We start from the raw sequence: 22,875 nt of genomic DNA, 5'->3' as shown, positions 1-22,875 counted from the left end.
AGACTCATATGACAAACTAAAGGAAAAGGTATCTTCTCCATACTCAATCTGTCTCTCTTGGGACATCCTGTAAAATGTAAAACTAAGAAATTCTTCTAAATCTTTGACACTGAACGGTCTCATTATTTTCTTGACATTGTCTCAGGTCACTAGTGAACGGTGCCGCATGAACTCACTGTAGTCTCTGTCAATCGCAGCGCTGGTTCTCCTGCTATCCGTGGACCCCGATGATATCAGGTCATCTCTGGAGCCCTGGATATCCACAAGTTGGAACAAGTCAATTATGGTCCATTGTTAAAGAGATCGTTCTGACTTTTTTCAAAATAAGAATTGGATAAGGTGTTTATCCCCAAGTCAGTGAAGAAGTGACATTAACACAATTTTCCAACCCAGATTACAACCACGTCAAGAACATCAAGAATGTGTCTAAACAGGACTTGTAAAAACTTGTCCGGGCATTTATCTTTAAGAAACTTGACTACTGTAACAGTCGCCTTCCCAGGTCTCCATAAGACTTGAGACGGATGTGACCATTCAAGGTTTGCATTAGAAAGCAGTAACAAAAGCACTCTGCAACCTTCCTGTAGGAAATCCAGGGTCAAAGGTGACTCACATTGAGGCCGAGCCCGTGGCTGGAGGTGTGTGGCTGGGCAGACAGCGGCTTCAAGTTCTGGTAGAGCAGCTCAAGGAGTGGCAGGTAGAGCAAACAGATTCTGGCCTGTTGATTCTGAAAACATTAAATGGGACTAGATACATTTATTTTGATATAAAAATGCAGCGATGAAACTGTCAGATATGTGTAGTGATACTCATGAGTGAAGTTGCAGAGGTGGACTGTGATGAAAAGGACTATAGGCTCAAACACAGTCGCTTAACAAACTACTCAATAGCCGACTGCTCCTAGTAGTCGCTGAACTCTTAACACTGCCTTGTTTGCATAACAGACATTGATATCTTGTTCAGGACATGAGCACACAGTTAAACCGCAGTCTATAATATGTACAGAGCGTGACCCTAACACTAACGTTTCTCTCATAAAATAACTGATTACAAGGGTCAGGCATTGTAACAGGGAAAGTCACCCTGGACATGATTGGATAAACCTGCATGTGAAGAAGCATCCATCTGGAAGGCATCCTTAGGAGGTCATTTAGCCCCGACTTAGAATACAGTTACATTATGCAGGATTTTCACCCACTCATTCCATCAATATAAGAAAGAAAAAACCTAATTTGAATAACAGCATATTAATTGTAAACTCTGCATGACAACTCAAATCTTGAGTTCATTGCTGGGAGAAAATGAAAAGAAAAAAGACAATATGTGAATGTAGAATTTTACCATAAACCACAACTACCACTTGAGGAATCGGTTCTCCTGAGTGCTTCTGGCAGGAGGCCACGTGTGTATTTCCTACTTTTTACTCTCTGATTTGGACATCTTCCAGGCCCTTTGCTTGAGGGGTCATTTTAAATAATGTTTTAGTGTTTTGATGACAAATTAGTGCTTTAATGACAAAATGTTAGATATTTTATGAGAAAAATGAATGAATATCGTCTGATTTCATTTGTTTCTTTGAATGTAATTCCTATGGGCTAATTCTGGGCATCTAATGCTGACTTAACCCTTAACTACTCAACGATTGGACATTCTAAACGCATTCGCACGCTTATTAAGAAACCTGGATCCTTAATGATCAAACATTTGCCCTAGACACGAAACTGGTCCAATTTAAAGAAGTATGAATATCGTGGGAGACTTGAGACTCTGCCAAACAAGATATATTAGAGAAATACTTCCCACATGTCTACAGCCAGCCCAAAATGTCAGATTTATTTATCCAAAAATGATGAAGAGTGACAAATTGTGGAAATGCTGACAAATCATTTTGTTATTACTACTTATACTTATTATTTTTCTAGGTTTAGTGTTTTTTTTTTGTTCTCCTACAGACGGAACTCCATTTGTTTTGGTGGGACAATTCATTTTTTGACAAACATCATTTTCCCGATCATTATGTGATATTCTAATGCATGCTGGAAGGAGAATAATCCGATTAATAATAATAATAATAAGAAGAAGAAGACAGCAGGATTATAGACAGTGTGCTGCTGCACAAGGCCTTCAGCCGACAGAATGCATTAAAGAAAATGGAAAAGGCGGTTTTCTTTCAACACCAAACAAGGATTGGCTGGATGTTTAACATGTCCATGTTTACATGTTTAACATGTGGAGTTTTACCAACTCTCCCGTGTGGCAGGATTTGGGGTAAACGCATTCTATTTGCTTCTTTAATTAAGCATTTTTGCATTGTTATGGTTTATACATTGCAGTTTTCCACATAGTTTTTTAGGAAATGATGAATATATGTTTTGTACTAGTACAGTACATCAGCTTATAAAAAGGCGCTGGTTACTTCCTGAAAGTAACATCTTGAAATGCCTTGACCTCCCTCACCTTGAAGGATGTATAGCGGTCATCCATGGCGTGCTTGATAAGAAGGTTCTTGAGAACGCTGACGGCCAGCTGTCGGACCTCGGGCCCTTGCTGCAAGGCCTCAGCCACTTCCCTCAGCAGCAGACCCACTAGGAAGTGGTTACGGCAGTACTCCTCCGTCAGGCTAAACTCCAGACACTGATCTGTGGTTGGGACAGAGGGGAAGCGTCGGTAGAGAGGTAGCGGCTGAGCTGATGCTGATAAAATATGGCTTAATGGGGCATGGTCTGTTGAGATCAATTTCCTTGTACTAAAATATAACCAGTCATGTGAAATATATTTTTTGTAGAGGTTTCACAGTAACTGGTCATTTGCCGAACTGCATCTCTTTGATATAGAATAAAAATACATACAGTAAATGCAATATAATAAGTATTGTTCAGTTAAGTCCTAATGTCCTGAATTAATAATACTGTGGAAAAGTAAAACAACAATTTGCGACAAAATGTATACAAAAAATATATCCAAAACTTCATTCATTCAGACGTCAACATTTACACACAGCACAGAAAGAGGAGAAATAAAAGAGACAGTTCATCCCAAAATATATATTTTCTGCTATCAAATTATCTAGATTGTTTGCCGAGTGTCATTTGGCTATCCGTTTTGTGGATTACTCCAAAACACTAAAACTTTCCAGATTCTTACATGGTGGGAGGACACATCAGTGCTTTTGATATTGGGATGAACTTATCCTTTAAGATCATTTATTTCTCAATGCATAACTTTGGTAGTTGTATATTTTCGTGCCACTGAAAAAGAGAAGTGGGCTGTCTCCCCACACAAACAACAGTTTCATAATAATGCTGTGTTAATATCAAAGCAGGCAGGAAACTGAGTGCCCATCTGCAGCAATTATCTTCTGTAATGACGGAGATAGACAGACAGTCCGAGAGCGAAGGGGAGGTAGAGAGAGAGCGCTTTCTCTCTCTCTGCCTCCTCTTCGCAGAGGGAGAAAGAGAGGGAACAGAAAAGAACAGAGGGAGAGAGAGAGAGAGAGAGAGAGAGAGAGAGAGAGAGAGAGAACTGCAGTATTGTGAGAAGATATTTGGAATTACAACACAAAAAGAAAAGCTAGTGGTTTTCCACAACGGCGGCGCTGTTCCCCATGGCAACACACAGACTGAGGCATGGAAGGGCATTAGCATTCAAATCACTAGCCTTGAGCTGAGTGGGATTGGCTGGGAGCCCTACGAGGAGAAAAGGGCGTGAGGCTGGCAGGATGGCGATGTTAGTGCAGTTCAGAGCAAGAAGGTGCAAGTCGTTTGCATACGGCGGCAAACTTCTGTGGCGATGATGTGCAGGATGGTGCGATGAGCTTCACCTACCTACAGGGCCAAAAAGCTCCGTCGCATACGGTATAAAATCTGACCACAAGCAAAACACAAAAAAAGGAAGGGGGGAGGGGGGGGGGGTTGTTGAAAATAAATAAATCGGGAGCTGAAACAGTAAACAATCCATGCAGCATTTCCACAGCGTAGTTGTTTGCGTATCACTTTTGCTTGTGTATTCGTATCAATTAGTCGGTGGGACGTGCCACCAATAAGAGACACGTGTATGCGTGAACCAATAAGTCAGGCGGGTTAACAGAGGGGACGCGTGTGGTTGGATGTGGGTCAGAAGCAGGCTGTTGGGCGGGTTGTGGGGTTCATGTGAGAGACGGTCAGTGGTTACACGTGTGATATGAAGCATAATGCGTTCAGATGGGAAGGACGTGACGTCGGGACTTTCTCACCTTGTACGCGCTGCATCTTGGTGCGCCCAAAAGCCATGGGCAGGTTCAGAGGGATGAAGTGTTCGTGGTTACACACGGCCATCAAGAAATCAAACTTCATTTCAGTCAGCACCTGCGTGCCAAAAGAAGACACAAATATTTGAGTGACTCCACACACGGTTAATGCAAATGTATGTTAACTGCCCCAGAGTGGCAATATAATTCTCCTCATTGTTCGAATAGAATACTCGGCGCCGCAGATATCGCTTTTCAAACAGAGTCCGCTAGGAACTACTTTGGTTGAATTTGTTAGTCAAATGAGACACGGCACATGTTAGTCAGTTATATGCACGCAATCTGATACGCATAAGTATCTTATCAGCAAAATAAGAAATACTTTAGTTTAGTTTAATTCTGTTTTTTCACTTGCTCAGAGTTTATAACAATAAATCCCATTAGAAATTCAAAAAGTGCTTGATAATAATTTATCTTCTAAAACCCCAAATAAACCATCTCAGAACGTCTCCTAAATGCAGGTTAGAAATAGGCAAACCAGCGCCCGTTCTTGCAGCATGCCCTGATGTACATGTACACTGAGCATGTACCTTGGGATCTCTGAGACCAAAGTGACACATGTAGTGGTTGACCAGGCCGAAGGCAAAGCCCCGGTTCATGACGGTCAGGCACCTCTGAGGGAGAGAAAACGTGGTTAGCGCATTATCTACCGCTGAGGGAACAGACACGACAAACACATTTCTGTTCTGGAGGAGAGTTCGAAATAAAAACTGTAGTAGTGTCAGTCTCAGTCATGTAAGGAGGCCAAGACGCCATGAATGACTGTTCCCAGCAAACAGCCTTCAGTGGGTTAGAGCAGGTTGGGTCAGACCTTGATGAAATTGGCCAGGCTCAGGTTGATGCATCGAGCTTCCTCCAGGATTTCCATGTGGCGGATGGTGATGTGTGGCATGATGGACAACACCAGCGACTGGATCACCTGGTGGAAACTGTCGGGAAAGCGCTGGGCCCGGGGCATCTGATGACACATTCGGGGGAAAACATGTAAAGGCAGAACGCTTGCTTTGACGGAATCAAAAGGTCAACGTGACAAACAGGCAGGGACGTCACACACTCCCACAGGTTTGCAGGGCGTGGATAATTAGGAGGAACACATTTCTTTCCAGTTCTACCTGTTCTAACCGCTTCAGGCCTCGCACTTGTTGAACGGTGTTGACATGATCCATAACATAACTTGATATGTGTTCGCTTTAGAGGTTGTGCTAAACATGAACATTTGCACTTTGGGGTAGTGTCTCATGCTGCTCACCTTAAATGACTGAAGGAAGAAGAAATCACTCATTACCAACCTTGATGCGGTTGCCTTCTTGCAGGTACTGGGCCATGGATTTGACCATGGTTTCAAAGAAGAACCAGGAGTACTACAGAAAGGGATAAAATGAATGGGGTTATAGTAGTATGGGTATTTCCAAACATGCTGATAAGCTCCACAATGGTGTAGCCGGGGTATATGACTAAAGAAATACCAAATATATGCCATCACGGAACAAGACAGAAGCAGCTACATGCTTCTGGGTTTCGTCTCTGGTCACAAAGACTGAAGTTTCTGTTTAGAGCGACACGGTGAAGCTGTGCCTCCTGCTTTTCAATAACGGTACTACAGCTGACCCGCGCAGCAAGTATAGAGCGCACACACCTTCAGCAGCTTGTTGCTTGTGTTGAAATCTGCCGTTTGCTTGAGGGTGGCTGTTACAGCGGTGGCCAGCATCTCGTGGGTGGTTGCAGAGCTTCCCGATGAAGGGTTGTTGGTCACAAACACATACTAGGAGGGGAACAAACGACACATAATAAATAAAAACCTGAAACCTCCAGAATTGATATATTACCCCTGTGGCAGCGTTTGTGTTGGTGGGTTACCTTCACAAAAGAGCGCAGGTAGTGTTCCAGGCCCTCCTCGTGACATCTGGAGACTATATGTATGATCACACTGAAGGCACAGAAGCAGGGCACAGTTACAGAGTGAGCGTCTGTCTTCAGCATCTGTTGGTACAAACTGCATTCACGTTTCACCGAAGTGGTAAAACTGACCGCAGCGAGTTGACAGCAATCTCATGGGTTTCTTTGGTCGCTGCTGTGAGCACCCCAAACAGCTGCATCAGCACCGTAGGAAGGAAGTTGATGATTACATGAGTCTCCATGGCATGCAGGCACTGTGGGAAGGGAGAAAGAGAAATCCAGGAGTAATAACTTCAACTTGGATTTTAATGTGCAACGATTTTACAAGGCTTGCAGAGGCTACGGATTACGAGAGTTTGGGTCTTTAAGAAGGTTTTCCTAAAAAAGGGTAAAACTCTGGTCACCTCAAGCTGTAGAACAGACTTGACTTTTAGGCAAACCTCAAGAAAGAATAGACATAGTAAAAGCTTTTCATGTGAGAAAAAAAACTGTATGATTCAAACGTCGAATTCTCAAGAATTCTGACCACCACCCAAAAGTTGGGGGGGCATTTTCAGATTTCCCCAATATTAGACATCTGTTCAGCATCCAAGGCCCTAGAGGAAATATTATTAAGTTATTCAGACTCTACCTCGACTCGACTAACAAATTGTAGCACTTAGATTGTACTTGTAACGTCACTCATCTATAGCAAATTGTAAATTGGCTTATTTGAGGAAATTGCACTTTCTTGTTTCTTGTTCTCCTGAGTTTGTGCCCTATGGTTGAATGCACTTATTGTACGTCGCTTTGGATAAAAGCGACCGCTAAATGACATGTAATGTAATGTAATGTAATTCAACCCAGACTGTGAAATAAAGTCTGTGACTGAGTACAGATATTCACACAATTACCCAAATACGATGGCAGATACGTAGGAGTAACAGGTGAATAAAAACTAAACATTAGATATTTATCATCTTCTTTTATCTATCTATATATCTTGTTTAACTTTGTGTAAAGTAGAATTACATTATAAATTCTTCTTTTTCGTTAATTCCATGACTGAGCTCAATCACCTTCAGGTACTTGATAAGTTCTGCTGGGCTTCCCTCCGTGGTCGTCCTCATCAGCTGGCAGTGCTGGAAGAATTTGTGAAGATGCAGGTCCTGTGGGTGAAACAGCACAATGTTACTATCATCCGCACACACTGCCTTTACACCATAGTCTGTGCGGCATACAGTAGTTTGAGTTTGGAGGAAACAGACGGGAGGAGCAGCAGAGGAGCAAAGTGATGTACTACTGAGAACAATCATTTTACCAATAAACGACTATGGATACTGTGAACTACAGCACTGCAGGGGGTACATATATGTGGGTATCAAAGAAGGGTTGAAGGATAAAGTGTTGTACCTGAGCATATATTGTTGATGCCACGTGGCTCCTCACTTTGAACAGCGTTTTGGCGTTTTCCACCCACTTGATATCTGGCTGCGACTGTTGAAGCACAGACAAATGTGCTGATTGATTGATTTTGGAGGAATAGTGGAGTCGCAGTACTTGGTTTAAGCGACTGTACCTTCCGGGTGTCGTGACACAGGTATCCAGGAGGCAAGGCAGCAGCTACAGGGAGCTGGACCTCGGCTGACTGCATCCTGCCATCTTTCAGCAGAGGCATCCAAGAGTGACCCACTGGAACACAGGAGAGCGCCGGTGTTGATGTCGTTCATCAGGGTACATAACATAACACGGCCCAGGAAATTCTGATCTAAGTAAGAGAGACACTTACCCAGTGACTCCACTCCCTCGCGCCTCTTGCTGCTGGCCTTGCTGCTGGACTCACAGCTGATGTGGTAAAAGGTGAAGAGGATGTGGTGCTTCTCGTGGACGTGGACCGGCAGCTCAATCTTCACCTGGACACCGGGGAACGGTTTGCTTTTTTAAAAGTTGGAACAAACTGATACCAACAATAGATTTAAAGTCATGGTTCAGGGTATTTTCTACAAAAATGATTGTCACAAGTGTTATATAATATACAGTCCCTTGGTTCTGTGGAAAACTATCCCCACGAACACTCATACACGTATTTTGTTTTTTTACAGTGAACCTACACCCAGAGGACGCATTCACAATGGTGTATGAGGGGCGTTGTTGGATGATACCAATAAGTAGGATTCGCAAAATGTAAGTCTCAAGCGTGAGAACAAATCATGTAAACTGTGTTTCACTGTCAAGGATTTAATCTCTTGAATTTGCATGATCTCATCAGACCACCACTTCACTATCAAACTATACCTTGTCATAAAGAAACACTTCTGTGATTCGAGCTCACCCAACTATCGAAGCATCGGGACTTTGAAGACTGCTGTGAACTTGACTTACTTCGAAGAATAAAAGAGTTTCTTTCTCGTCAAATCTTAATGAATATTTTATGTTTTTCTCATATATTTACAACTTTAATCTTGTTTTTTAAATTATCCTATATGCCTGGTTCCATTACTTATTTATTTGTACCGTCTCACTGGCACAGTATTTGTGAAGAACTCCTTCACCAGAGGGCAGCACTTTCACGGAAATGTATTCTGTATTCCAGTGTTCTGCTGCTGCTGATTTACACACATTTTTCCCACAAATACGGCTCCAGTAACCAACTGTCAGGAAGCTCTTGAATGATTATTATGACTAGAGTATGAATCATTTAGATAGTGACAGCCTTTAAGGATATCTGTTCCTGTCTATAATTATACAAATAACAAAAAACTCATCTTAAAGAGCGCTTGTCAGCATAGCTGAAGATAAAGATAAAATAGATTCTCTGCGATGTGACTGGAGGTAAATCCCGGTGAGCGTGCCTGCGTGTGGGAATGCAGGACTCTGAAGATCCTGATCCGTTTGATATCGGGACCATATGGATTCTCTCTAATTCACTTCCTTAACAGCATCCTGACCTCTGTGGCTTCATGTGTGTGCGGAGGAGTCAGTGACTATTTGACCAGATGAGAGTGACATAACGACATAACACAGACTGATTTATTGGATTATTTTAGCGCTGCCTGATTTGAGCACTGAACTGAAAATTAAATGATTCCTTGTTGTACTCCTGTCTTCCTCTTTATGTCTAATTCAGTGTTGATAACCTCATGAATGAGAGCTTTGGTTACTGTGAAAAGTTGAATGCTCAATGTAACCAACATAATATTGCATTTGAAGATGAGGAAACCCTCTCACCTCGTCGTAGAACTCCGGGCTCTGGTTGTGGTGCAGGACGGCTGCGTAGGCGCTGCTGGTGAAGAGTGAGTCTCCCGGCTTGCCGTAGATGCACTTGAAGGCAAGGAAACAAACATCGGTCATCAAATTGTGGCGCTTTGATGTCGGGTGCCACACAGTGACCGGTGAGCGGGTGGTCGGTCATCTGTGACTACAGGGTGAGAGCGCGTTTCCCTCATTTGTATGGATCTACGAAGCAGCAACAGATTAAACAAAGAGCTGAGAAACCAGAGAGGCGAGCCTGAAATGATCAGAAGCATGGCCTCCGACTAGACAAAAGAAACAATGCACGCGGTCAGGCCTTGCAAAGCACTGTTCACCGTCTTGTAATGAAGCAGCACTGCCTCTACTGCTGGAGCAGGTCTGCAGAAACCCACCGACACAGCAATTACTGCGCTTCGACTGCACATGTGATCACGTAAGTATTCATTTTTCTTTCCAAATGGAAACTGGAGCAATTAAGGGATGGAAATGTGGGATTTATAAATGCAGCCTCTAACTCCAGGAGGGACAACGCACAACCAGAGCTCTACTTTCTATCACAGCAGCCAAAGTTCTGAGAAATATTAACACGCGCTTGAGTGGGTCACAATAATTCTAATGATGGGTGACAGAAAAAAAAACAGACCTGTTCTGTTGGCTGGTTGTGATGCCATAATTACGATGCTAACAGTTGTAGTCGTCTCTAATGAACAATAACAAGCAGTGCTCGCCAGAACAAGGACAGAGTTCTGGAGCCAACCGATTCAAATGGAGACTGATTGGAGCAGAGAGGAAGGGAGAGGCTCTGAGGACACGGCTGAACCTCTCATCCCGACAGCGCCGTGCGGTGGATGGAAAACCTTGAGGGGCCCCGCACGGCAGCAGCAAGCACACAGGGCTGATGGGAGTCCTGATTACTCAAAGGGTGATGAGGGTCCAGGCCGGGCTGGGGCAGATGCCTCAGATCTTATCCGTCACAGAGGCTGTACTGTTCATACGTTTATCATATCAGGCATTTTTCTAAGCGCCTGCACCAACAGAGCTTCAGGTAGAATCTAACCTGAGATCGTGGCTAGTCAACAGGCAGATGTTTGATGAATTCGCAAACACATCTTGTTGAGCATCCACGTTCCTGCTCCCCAAATGCTCCAAAAGAATTTCCTCACAAGTCAGATGTTAAAGCTTTGGATTAAAATCTCCTGAGGAGCGTGCTGCTGGCTGAAGCTCATTGTGCGGTACCGGTATGACACGCATGACCGGGTGCTGATCTTCCCGTCTGACATAACTCGCCAGCATCAAGTGCAATTGTTTTGGCGGCAGCATTTAAAAATATTTTTTCTGGAGAGAGAATCAATCCATGCCGCTTTGATGGCCATTTCCACCCACAGATATTTAACATGTGGGGCAAGGAAGGAAGGAAAAAAAGTGACCATTCATTATCTTCTCCTGCGCACTATAATGATCAGCTTCTGTAAGCGGTTCCTCTCCCCTTTTTTCTGGCCTCTCAGCTGCACTCTGACTTCCACTTTGTGAAAAGCAATACAACAAATTGTGTCTGAGACCGCCGCAATCGATCAAATCTCACGAAGGAACATTCTGCGAGTTTTCATGACCTTTGCTTTTAGGCCCCTGCCAAGCTGCTGAAAACAGACTCAGTGCTTGTCTCCACCCCCCCTCGGATATCTATCTATTTATTTATCTGTCTACCATGTCGTCCTGAGCAGAAATACATACCTATATAAAACACCTCCTCCCTCTTTCCGATAGTCGAATGTATGTTGTGATATAATTCATTGTGTGATGCAGTGGATTTACTGAAGTGAGTCTCTGCTTCATTCTCTGCTTCAGTTTCTTTGTTAAGACAGTTTACGGGTCCCTGGGGAAGAGTAATGTATTCCCTTTTTTCTGAATTTATTATAATTATTATGATCTCGGGAATTCTGTGAAAAGAATCTACGGGAAAAAATATTCTGCGTTTTTCTTGGAAAAACGATATTACCACATATTGTATCCTATAGATACAGTTCATACAACTCACCTTTAAAGAAGGTGCACTTTCTTCATCTGAATCTCTGAACTGGATGCAGACGGCGATGTTTCTCGCCTGTTGTGGAGAAAACGTGACACAGCAGAGCAAATAATCAGCAATGCACAAAATACAATGACATTTTACAGCCAGCTTCCTTCATGAGTCACACACCTTGGTGAAGGTCTTCTGGTTGTCGTATTTGAGCTGCAGCGGGCGGATGTAGAGCTGGTTCTTGTAGGTGGTGAAGGGGTAGTTGTACTTGGCCTCGTCGGGCAGAAACTCCTCGACCTCCACCGACACCCGCTCACAGCCGTCCTCGAAGGGCTTGACGGGAACGTAAGAGGAAGTCACTGTATCTGCGGGAGAGAAGGCACGCGTGAGGGGGCCACTCCTCCGCCACTGTGTTCCCGATTCCGAGCCGACACTAAACCCACCGCCATGTTCGTGAGCTTAGTGCACCACAAATACTAAACCGCTACACGTATGGATATGGATTACAGATGAGACCCTGTCAATCAAATGTACAGTTTTATTTTGCATGTTATTCTAGATCAAACCATGTGGCCTATTTAAAAAAAAAAATAAGTCTTGAGAAAAATAATAATTGTATATATTAACATTATTTTATCTTTTAACCAACTTCAGTCCTGATCATAAAAAGACACATTTATTAATTTTCACAACTCTCAACTTTAGATGCCAGTTGGTTTATTGATATATTAATTGAATAGTTGTTTTTTTTCATATAGTCTGGGGTACGTCTGTGATTACCAACAAGACAAAAAATCCCCTTCCTTAAACTTTTTTTAAAAAGGAAACTAAATTAATTTTGACAAATTTGATATTTTGGTTCTGAAAAGCAGATATATAGTGTTAGGGTTAGTATTAGTATTTGCCCCAAAGTATAAACGAGAGAAGGGACATACATTTTATTGCCTTTAAGGGTCTACTGTACATTGTAGACCCATTGTAGGGTTGCGTTTGTTTTAAAGGAGGGCACTCGGCTATACAAACGTTAGGAGATGGGGAGCCTTTAGAAGTGACAACCTACTGGAGAAGTCAGGTGGGACACACTCAATGGTGACATTCAGCTGTCCTGGGATGCTTTGAAGCTTGCTCTTCTCTGGTCTGACAAGGAAAAGAAGAAAAGATTTTTTTTTAAAACAAGCAGATGCAGGAATAAAGGACCTTTGTACATTATCCATTTACAGGGAAAATATTATTATAGAATACAGAGCCACGCAGTTTGAAAAGATGTCTTAAAAGTCATAGATATGCAACGGGATGAATGTTCTGAGCTACAGCAGCGTGCTAATGACTAACTTCCTGATGTCGGCCAGCAGCTTGACGATGTCGTCATTGGACACTTTGCTGCTGTCCTGGCGGTAGAGAGGAGAAAACTTCCCGTCCATGTCCAAGCTGCCCTGGGCGTCTTTGAACACCTGCCTGGGAACAAATGTTTAAAAACACAAAGAAATATCTCATCATAATGACACATTTCACGGTATGAGGCTCTCGGGTCATTCCGGTCTTACTTGGCAGCCCAGGCAAACGGCATCCGGTACTGGCCCAAGCGTTGGCATGTCTGCTTGGCAGCTTTGAGCACCTTCTGAGCCGTCTGCAGGGGACAGACAGAGGGCAATGAACCAAAACAGACCAGCAAAGAAAAAGAGTGTGTGGTCATCCTGGAAAGCTCAGCTGCCTTCATCGTGTGTGTGTGTGTGTGGGGTGGGGGGGGGGGGGGGGGGGGCAGTGGACCTTGTTGATGTCGGAGGTCTTGATGTACGGCTCGGCACAGTGCGTGATGCCGTTCTGTAACACCTTTTCCACGCGGGCCACCAGGAAGATATCTGCATGAGGGTTGGTCACTGAAAAGATTCCCTGAAGGAGAGAGGGGGGGGGGGGGGGGTGTCTGGATTAGAGCACTCATCATTCATGCTCAGCATTTCAATCTTAAAATGCAAATCCATTCACTGCTTCTCTGCAAGCGCAGGGGAAGTGGCTGCTGGTTCTACAAGAAAACCACAAGGCCCTCACATCTATTTTGGGTTTCGTGAGATGGGGTCGTTTTGAGCACAAACAACCTTAAGGTGACAAGTAAACTCGGCCACGCTGGTCGCATTAACAGGAATGACAATCTAGACTGTAGCAGCAGGAGGTCTTTTTGGAAATCGTAAAAGTTTCAGCGTTAGAGGGAGCGGTTGCAACGTCTCAAGGGTTATGCAGGTCTAAATCGGTATAGTTGTAGACGGGAGGGGGCGGAATCAGACAGACACACTTCCTGGTTCCACTCTGCCATGACTCTGACTCATGTCTTTCCACCCTCAAATAGGCCATCTGCATTGTTTTAATACAACCATGCAGCTGATTCTGGTTCCAAATCGTGCACATTTGCTGCCGCACGTTTTTTAAAACCCTCCAACATTTACACTCATGTAGCCTGCCATCCAATGCATTTGCCTCCTTGGACCACACCCAAAGTGTGGCCGGCCGAACAGCACACTGATCACAGACGTGGAGGCTTCCACATTTATATGTGTGCGCGCTGGTGTGGTACTCTCACAGATGGTGGTATGCAACATGACGTCCTGAATGAAGACTTTTATTTTGGGCAGCTGCTGCACTTTCTGTTAACAACACAGCAACGGTTTAGAAATATATGACGACTCAGGCGGAAGATAAGGAAGACATGTTCTCAGTTAACTTTTAAACCTCTCTTTTACCTACTATGAATAAATGTATTTAATCTTTGTCTTTCTGTATTATCTCTTTTAATATTAGCTTATTCTTGACATCAATCCAATATATTTTGCCCGAGCAAAGATCATCACTGTGGTGGGGGGGGCAGTGGCCATCATCATTTGCCAAATAAGCTCTCCGCCTGAAGGATTCTGTCGTTTAATGAGCTGAACTGAGGCCCTTGTGGATCCTTTTACATTTTTACATGCTGGACACAAACGAAGCACCATCGGTAGACACACTTAACATCTGGAGAAACTACAACAGTCTGAAAAATGAAAGCACAGCAAAAGAGAGATAGAAGTCAACAGGAAAATCACTTTGCATGTGTTTCAATGAAGAGCTCCGTCATCACGGAGTCAGGACGCGAGCCGTGAGCCGTGTGAGGTCATGTAGAAGGTAAGGCTGAGCACGACCTTCAGACACAACTTGACTTTGAGTGAATAGATAATGTTCTACTGGTGATAATTCAGTTTGTAAAGAGGTACTGAAAAGGTCATCTGTTTACACTGGATTTAAGTTTGCAACTGTACGAACCTACAATATTATTTGAAAGTCTTTTGCTTAATATAAATTACTCATAAACTATCCAACTCAATATCATGATTATAAAAAGGAGATTAGGCCAATTTTTTATTGTTTGCACACCATGATCTGATCCCTCCCCCTTTCTGCCTCTCCGCTTGCCATTGGTGAGTCATCCTCTCCATCACACAACTCATGTTTCTACCTGTGTAGGGAAGCGCATCAGAGCCTCCGACACCCTCTGCAGAACCGGCAGGCCATTCCCTTTACCGGCGTCTCCATTCACCGTGACTCCGCCTCTCCCCTCCCCGACTCCGCCCTCAGAGTCAGACGAAGGGGAGAGCTGGCCCGCGGCGTCGGTCAGCATCTCTCTGACGCAGGGCGGGTTGAGGTCAACGTGGAAGTCGGCCGAGATCTTACAGCTCTTGGACACGTCAAAGAGAGCGAGGCTGATGAAGAACGGTTCCACCTGGGGTCCAACGAAGAGACGGTTATGAGCTTTTAATCGACAATATCCATGGTTTCATTTCCTGCACATGACATTTTCTGCTAACTTTATTCCCCACCTATTATCTCGATGCATTCACTTCTTTCAGTTTGGTGGTTATAACATGCACGCACGTTCATGGAATATGTGACAGAAAATGTATCCAAATTATCATTAGCAATAGCTCAAATTAGCTCATCCCTATTTTGGAAGCAATATTTGCCACAGTGCTACCACCCACACACTTTTGCATGGCCGTGCACTTATGCCAGGATGGATGATTCCTGCATGTCAGACAAGCCAATAAACATTAAACCAATAAGAGGCTGTGGAAAGAATGGAGGGGCTGGGGGAGGGAAAGCGAGAGAGAGCGGCTTCCAAACCACATGAGTCATTTTTTTTCTCCTACCAGCCTCTCTAAAAGCACTAGCAAGCAAGTCAATGTTTTATGACTACAGATCGCAATGCCGCTCTGACAAAGTTGGTGCTCACACACGCTCTAAAACTGCTGTCTCATGCACACACGCTATTTATCGAGATCACAAGAAGACCGACTTAATCTTTCTAACGAAAAGAAGAAAAAAAACAATGCAGCAACATCAACATCAGTGTGCGTAATTGTTTGATGCAAACTGACTTTTATTCACAGACTAAATGTATCACAACAATATCTAGTTGGGTTCTCTTTCGGGCTAGACGCTGGCGTTGCTTCCAGACAGACCAACATGAAATATGAAGGTGTGTTTTCTGGGGCAGCGAAAGAGGATTGTGCATCGGAATAAATAATGCTTAAGCGCATACTGACAATACCACAAGTATGAATATTCACACATTTATTTTCCTTTTTCTGCAATCACTTTTTAAGCAAATATATATATTTTCAGTCTCCCAACATGACCATTTATTTATTTATCTGTATATTCTAACCCTGTTTATATTCATTAAACAAGCATAAGGTCTGATCATCTATTTGACTGTAAAAACTTCTCGCTTTGGATTTATAAATATTCCAAATGGTTTTACTCTTGTGTATGTGTAAAAATACTTGAGAAACTCATACAACCCCAATATTTAAAATAAAATATCATTGGTAGAGGTACATGGCAAAACAAACAAACAAACACAACATACATTCGTGAGGACGCCGTCTCCTTTCTCACTGACGCAGCCCTGGAGACTGAAAGTCAGGTCGTGGCAGCTGACCACGATGCGACGGCCAAAGCGCTCCTCAAATGGCTTCACATCTGGCTCGATGCCGGAGAAGTCCAGCCTCTGGATATCGCACAGGAGAGAGGAGGGAGGCGTGAAGGCAGGAGACAAATCAACATGAGAGAGACAGAAAGATTGATCCAGAGGAGAGGAGAGGAGGACAAAGGAGAAGGAAACATGGTGGAAAGGGGCGGATCAAGACAGATCAAATTGTCTGAACCAATAGTAAAATAAATAAATAATAGGATAAGCAGGTGTTGCGTACCTGCGTCTCAGGGTCCAGAGTGAACAGCTTTGGTCTGCCTTCACTCCTGTTCATCTTATTGAGCTGGTCCGTTTCCCTGGCGTACTGCAGACACACAGAGAAGGAATATAAACGGAATATAAATGTATTAGGTGGTCATGTTTGCTGATGCTTTATTGAACACGCTAGCTGGCTTGGAGAAATATGTGTAACTATTATTTGCCAATTTCGGTTGCCCTCATCCATTGTGTCCAATATTGGGGGCTGCGCTGCGGGCAGAGTCGCCTCTCTGTGTTCTCTGCTGGTAAACCAACAGGAAAACAGACACGGGGGGGAAGAGGAGCCTCAACGGACCCAGAGTAAGGGATAAAAAGGGCATCTAATGAAAACTAACATATCAAACCCCTCAGGTCACGTTAAGAGCCCTGATCCACATCTCCCCCACCCTCCTCCACCTCCTCCTCCTCCCTCCCCTCCTCCCTGTTCTCACTGTGCCCGGCCTGCACACAGACTCAGCTGGAGCGGCCCGGAGCAAACGGCAGTGAAACACCAGCACAGAGGGCTTTGTTGTCTGTGTGTAGATGCGGCTTTATAGACATATTAAAACAGGCCGGTCTCCGTAGAATAAACGCTGCTGTTCTCGAGCTTAAATAACAGACTCAGACAAAGGAAGGCAAGAAGAAAAATCTGTCCTCCTTTTGTGATCCCATCACTCTAAACAATATGCGCAGAAATAATTGCTTTTTGTTATTGTGGCTATTTAAATTAAATTGATGTAGCAGCTCGACTGCCCAACAACTATACGTCTATTATGTCCACTCAAATAGATATACGTATCTATTTGAGTTATTGAACATGTTTACAAAAATAAAATGCAAAGCTGCGCAGAATTTGCATGTTGATTTAGAATTTGAACGTCAATGTTATGAATTAAGCTTTGAACCTTCAAACTGTCCGGTACTCCTCTGATGCAATTAAAAAACAAATACACCTTTTCTGTATTTATATTTATCACGAACCCAGCAAATCAGTGCCTTTATTTATTTATCAAGCATTCATCCATCCTTTGTCCCTACCTTCATCAGCTCAGGTTGTAAGCTCCTCCCCAGGCTCTCCAGCAGGCTCTCACCTTTACCTTGGCTGACAGCGTCGTCATCTGATTGAACGGGACAGTGAGCACACGTGAGTGAAGGTCGTCAGGAGGCAGGAACCTGTGAACTCTGTGAACTCTGTGCTCACACATTGATCCCTGCCGGCTTCCTATGTGGCTTTCTGCAAACTAATATCTTTCAGTCTCCTGGCCAGATGAGGACGAGGCTATTCACTATTCTGCCGACTCCCAGGTGACACATGATGGACTGAGTGAACCCAAAGTGCGTGCCTCCCCCTCCTCCTCCCCCTCATCTGTCTGGAAGGCATCCTGGTCCTTTTTCAGCCTCTCTGACAATGCTGGGCCAATTGCGTTTCACTAGAGCATTCTGCACAAAGACTATATCATTGCATGCGAAAAAACAGCCAGTGGATGATGGAAAGACAAAGACAAAGTCCATGAAGCTGCTGGTATTCTTCCACGGCTCAGGACAAGCAGAGTTCAACCATCCACCCCAAAAGCCCTCTAAAGAAACACAACACGCAGAATTTGGGAGAGAAGGTTATCTGATTAGGTTATCAGCCTTGCATATTTTTTGCCTCTGTATCATTGTAATCTGGAAGCCTTTTAAAATGTCAGAACACCTTGGCTCTCGGGGGAGTTTTGGATTCCCTCCAAGGAGAGGGATTATTTTAACCCTGGCTGGTCACCAAAACAGAATCAGCGGTTAGGCAAATACATGCTGTTATTATCGTAGCGAGCTGGACGGAAAGATGATCTGGACGTACAGTACAGTATATTGTGGTATTGTATGTTAGTTTTCAGATGGAGATACGGGATAACTCACCCAGGGAACAGTCCAGCATCTCTGCACCGTTCCTCCGGTCCTGGCTGGCCTCGGTGGTGCTCTGCAGAGCCTGTCTCAGCGTGATCACCCACTCCTCCATCTCCGTTTCGCTGTCGGCGGCCAGGAAGTGGCTGTAGCGGTCTTGCATCTTCAGCTCGAAGCCATTGCGGCGCATTTTAGGGCTCTGAGTGGGGAGGGATCATTGGATTTGATATGATTTTGTAGATTAACATACAATACACAAATATATTACAGTATATAGTAACGCAACAGGATTGAGTCTCCTCACGCTTCCCCTTCATCGACTTCTGAATGTGTTCATCAAGCTGAAAGCTTCCTGGCAGCCTCCCTGCTTGGCGCAGACCTGAATGAGGTTACCGGTCTGCACCATGACTCAACAGCAGCCGCTCGTTATGTGCTTGGACAGGACTTTTCTGCCCGAGTCCATGGAATGCTGTAAACCCAACCGATTGGAGCGTCTCTGAAAGAACCTCAAGCACCACGAGACGAGGGAACACACTTACTTTCACGAGGATGAGAGCCAGCGCCAGAAACTAAACTCTCACCGCGGGCGGAGGGGGAGGGTTCAATTAAACAAGGAGTGTGGTATAACAACAGCTTAAAGGGATAGTTTGGAGTTTTTTGGATTTGGGTTGAAGATGTCTGCAGGTCACGTTTGGAGAACCAATCAGCAGTACCAGCAACGTTCTTATATTAAAATATATATTATTCTAAAATAGTATACAATTATAAGTAGATTTTATACTTTTTAAAGGGGATGAATTACATTTTGCTGTTCTACCCATCTACAGCACTACATTACTTTTCTACCAGACTATGAATAAGTTCACTTCTAAACATCCAACCCTCCCTTTAAGAGTTTGACAAGGTGAAAAAAAGTGTTGGGGCTCCAGCTTTTGTGCCTTAATCTCCACTGTGCATTAGATTTTTCTTTGATTTTTTATGAAGTACCTGAACAACGTCTATGCAGGAGTCCAGGTAGATGGACCCTTTGGTCTCCTTGCAGTTCTTCTCATCCTTGTAGGAGTTGAGGATGTAGGAGCCATCAGGGAGCTGGGACAAGTAGAAGTACCTCCTTTTGAAGACCTATAATTCAGAGTAGCAGATAATAAGTCAGAGGAACAGATTCTCAGTTGCGATTTAAATACATTGGTGTAGCTCATGTTAAATCTTGAATACAATATATAGCGCACAACGCAGAAGATGACGGAGAAATGTTCAGAACGTGTCATGTCTCTGTGGGGAATGCCACGTTTGGCCGCTGTGGTTTTATTTGTTGCTGTTGTGTATGAATAACAGCCTGGTGGTGACTCACCCTCATGGAGACAGACAGGCTGCTGTTGATGTTGGCTTTCTGAAGCCAGCCCTGCTTCATGATGCCTCCCCTCTGGGAGCACAGCGACGACGTGTCCTGACCGACACAAACACAAACACCGGAAGTCGATTGGGTTAACGGTTCTCACATATTAAATAGCTGGGTTTGTTTTAAGCGGAGCTGTGTGAAGGGCCCGTGCAGCCGGCTAAAGGAGACTGCGGTCGACACGCCCTTCATTTGGAGAAACAGACGGGATATGAGTACCAGCACTGGAGCAAAGCCACTTACTGCTGGTGTAACGCTTCCCCGATCAGCAAGTGCTGTTGCGTCACTGTGCGTCTTAAATATACTAAATATAGGTATAGCTGACAGCAACAGAAAGCAGTGAGAATATTCTAGATAAAGCGTAGACTTTTTTTGATTTGTTTAAGTGTAAAAAAGGAACATTACTTGTGTGTGTTTCTCCAAACTCTGCCTGCTGCAGGAGACACACTGCCTGAACCCTGCTGTCCCTTTAAGCGTCACAATAGTGCCCGTTCTCTCTGCAGCTTAATTCTTACATTGTTTCTAATATTATCTGTGACACTTTTTTCCCCCTCTTTTCTGGTGTTGAGAGATGCTCACTTAACGCTTTAGTATGATAACATTTTTCAGTCTGTGACAAACCACCATCAATTCTAATTGGGCGCTCTCTAGTCCAATCAATTCATCAGTATTTCTTTGGCTTCCCATAACGGTTCCATCATCACTCAGCCTCAGTCCTGTCACAACTGCCACGGGCCTGTTGATTCCCACTCGGGGGAATTCACATTACAAGCGGGGCTAATTAACCTACACACAGGCACACACATCATGAAAAGGGTTGAGGTGTGCAGGCGTGTGTGCGCGCACGACTGTGATGACTCACACTGAAGTGTCTTTCTCCCCAGCCTTGTCCTGCAATCTGATTGGCTGGTTGTCATCCTCCCCGTACTTATATCAGACCAGCACACATACGCGCCGCACCCTGTACTTAACTAAATCAGCTCATGCCCATGACTGCATTAACACAAATGTATTGTGGGGCCCGTGGGTGGATGCAAAAGGTTATGAAAAGAAGCGTATCAAAAGTGTATTAGGCGTTTTCTCTTCTTTTGGTTCTTAACTGGTCTTGCTGCCAGCCTCCAAATCACAAAATCACAGCCGGAAAGGGAGATGCAGAGAGACTGTAATAGTAGAATGGTCTGTTTCCAGAAGTAATGGAGCCATCTCCTCCAGCCAGCCAACCCCCCCGCCACCGTCCTGGCAGCATTTATTTACCTTCAATTAAACCCGTTCTCTGTCTTCCTCAAATTCATCCTCATCCAGCACAGGGTTTGGAGAGGGAGGCGGGGGCAATCGATGGGAGGCTATTTATAGGACACGTAATGCTAGTGGCTTCACTGCCGGGCACTCTGTCTCTGAGCGATCACACTGCTGGATGGACTAAAGGACGGAGTGGCCATAAGTCACAGAGTCCCGGGAACGGCTGCTTGTGTTTTCTGGCTACCCAGCCAAGTATGTGTCACATTTCCGCGATTTAAAAAGATTAAAGGGAATCATTTCAATATTGCTGAGCCGGGGGTTATAGCACATCCCTGAAAGCTGTGCATGTGTTATAGCACATCCCTGAAAGCTGTGCATGTGTGCGTTGGGCCAATCAGGGCGGTGATACAATAACAGACCACTCGTCTGCGCTGCAGTGATCAACGTCTGCGGTCGAACGCCGCTCAGGTCCTGCTGCTCACCTCGTCTTTGGCGTCTTCGTCGATCTCGAACACATGAGCTGGCAGCTTGTCCGTCTTCAGGCCTTTGCTATTGATTAAAAAAAAAACAGTGAGTGAGGGTCAGCAGTCCTCAATAAATCAGCCTTCTACCCACTGCACAGTCCCCGCAGTGACGCCTACTACGTCTTTGTAAAGCATGCAACATGCTCTGCTGTGGGTGTCCTGGGTTGGGCAGTAAATCTTGTTTCACCTCGTCTGATATCGTCTTTATTTATTTTCCCTTTGAATTTTAAAGCTTATTTGTGCAGGTCGCAGTGATGCTGCAGTGAAGCTTCATCGCCATTTCAATTAGACTTCAAAACATCTGGGAGGCAACTGTTTTGTGGCAGAGAATATATATATATAGAAGGCTTTACGGCAACTATTTCCCTTTGTAAGCTGGATTTCCTCCGAAGCGTCAGAGCTGCATTAACATACGGGCACACCCGGCACCCGGCAGACCCACATGAGAGTGATGAGTAAATCTCTTGTACAGATGTTATAGAGGTTACAGATTTGGCAGCAAAAAAAATAAAAATAAATGTTGTTTTACCCCAACCGTGTCCCCTCCCCTCCTTAGCTTCCTTACCTCGGCAACATGCGGAAGTCACCGGAGTACGCCTCGTACTTGTAGTTGATTACGTGCCAGTCGGTGTTGTACATCTTGATGCACTGCCAAACACAGAGCGCCGGATTAGGAGCAGCAGATCCACTCATAAACAAGAATAATGCTACAACAGCAAAGGGACCTAACCGAGCATTTTCCTTCGTCCGGCTCCAAGACATTCATCAACTTAAAACAAGTAAAGTGGCACAAGGACTGACTTTGGCTCGATATTACTCAAGATGGTTTTCGATGTGCATATTTCTTTTTAATCAGTGTAAAGCCGCAAGCAGAAATTCCCAATCCAGTCAGCTGAAAGGACCTTTGTTGAGAAGAGGCTGCGTCGGTGTTCCTGATCCATATGACAGCTGTTTCCATGCTAGGTCACAGTCATGAGAGCTGGAGCATGCACACACATTCAGGGCCTGGCTGAGCAGCAGTTTATTCACACATCAAGCCAGAAGAGTCTGTTTCTCATTGCTAGAACCATTGATCATCCGTAGAGAGGCTGTTTACTACTGGCCTGTCCAGTCTGCGTTTCTTTATGAGCTTCAAATGACTATTTTCTTTTT

General features: G+C 44.3%; 1 protein-coding gene across 3 annotated transcripts in view; it reads right to left on the bottom strand.

Annotated features, from left to right (window-relative positions):
• Positions 1 to 22,875, bottom strand: part of dock11 (dedicator of cytokinesis 11) — a 45,124-nt gene that overhangs the window by 16,977 nt on the left and 5,272 nt on the right. For 2 of the 3 annotated variants that reach the window (XM_078105696.1, XM_078105694.1), the window contains exons 4-34: positions 22,289 to 22,371; positions 21,682 to 21,748; positions 19,916 to 20,011; positions 19,552 to 19,686; positions 18,580 to 18,763; positions 17,719 to 17,798; positions 16,664 to 16,747; positions 16,321 to 16,461; positions 14,908 to 15,171; positions 13,197 to 13,319; positions 12,974 to 13,056; positions 12,762 to 12,884; positions 12,490 to 12,566; positions 11,610 to 11,794; positions 11,448 to 11,513; positions 9,389 to 9,481; positions 7,950 to 8,073; positions 7,740 to 7,852; positions 7,574 to 7,657; positions 7,240 to 7,329; positions 6,314 to 6,435; positions 6,143 to 6,212; positions 5,922 to 6,047; positions 5,575 to 5,646; positions 5,097 to 5,243; positions 4,816 to 4,899; positions 4,232 to 4,343; positions 3,825 to 3,863; positions 2,458 to 2,639; positions 614 to 727; positions 177 to 252 (exon numbers count right to left, since the gene is read on the bottom strand). In XM_078105696.1, the coding sequence (XP_077961822.1) occupies positions 177 to 252; positions 614 to 727; positions 2,458 to 2,639; positions 3,825 to 3,863; positions 4,232 to 4,343; positions 4,816 to 4,899; positions 5,097 to 5,243; positions 5,575 to 5,646; positions 5,922 to 6,047; positions 6,143 to 6,212; positions 6,314 to 6,435; positions 7,240 to 7,329; positions 7,574 to 7,657; positions 7,740 to 7,852; positions 7,950 to 8,073; positions 9,389 to 9,481; positions 11,448 to 11,513; positions 11,610 to 11,794; positions 12,490 to 12,566; positions 12,762 to 12,884; positions 12,974 to 13,056; positions 13,197 to 13,319; positions 14,908 to 15,171; positions 16,321 to 16,461; positions 16,664 to 16,747; positions 17,719 to 17,798; positions 18,580 to 18,763; positions 19,552 to 19,686; positions 19,916 to 20,011; positions 21,682 to 21,748; positions 22,289 to 22,371 (3,439 nt within the window). The remainder of the gene's footprint in view (positions 1 to 176; positions 253 to 613; positions 728 to 2,457; positions 2,640 to 3,824; positions 3,864 to 4,231; positions 4,344 to 4,815; positions 4,900 to 5,096; positions 5,244 to 5,574; positions 5,647 to 5,921; positions 6,048 to 6,142; positions 6,213 to 6,313; positions 6,436 to 7,239; positions 7,330 to 7,573; positions 7,658 to 7,739; positions 7,853 to 7,949; positions 8,074 to 9,388; positions 9,482 to 11,447; positions 11,514 to 11,609; positions 11,795 to 12,489; positions 12,567 to 12,761; positions 12,885 to 12,973; positions 13,057 to 13,196; positions 13,320 to 14,907; positions 15,172 to 16,320; positions 16,462 to 16,663; positions 16,748 to 17,718; positions 17,799 to 18,579; positions 18,764 to 19,551; positions 19,687 to 19,915; positions 20,012 to 21,681; positions 21,749 to 22,288; positions 22,372 to 22,875) is intronic. The other variant, XM_078105695.1, reaches the window with a different exon arrangement.

This window comes from Gasterosteus aculeatus, chromosome 7, assembly GCF_964276395.1.
Source record: "Gasterosteus aculeatus chromosome 7, fGasAcu3.hap1.1, whole genome shotgun sequence".
NCBI classification, from domain to species: domain Eukaryota; kingdom Metazoa; phylum Chordata; class Actinopteri; order Perciformes; family Gasterosteidae; genus Gasterosteus; species Gasterosteus aculeatus.
Note: the sequence above shows the minus strand (reverse complement) of the source record. Positions and strands in the feature narration are given on the sequence as shown.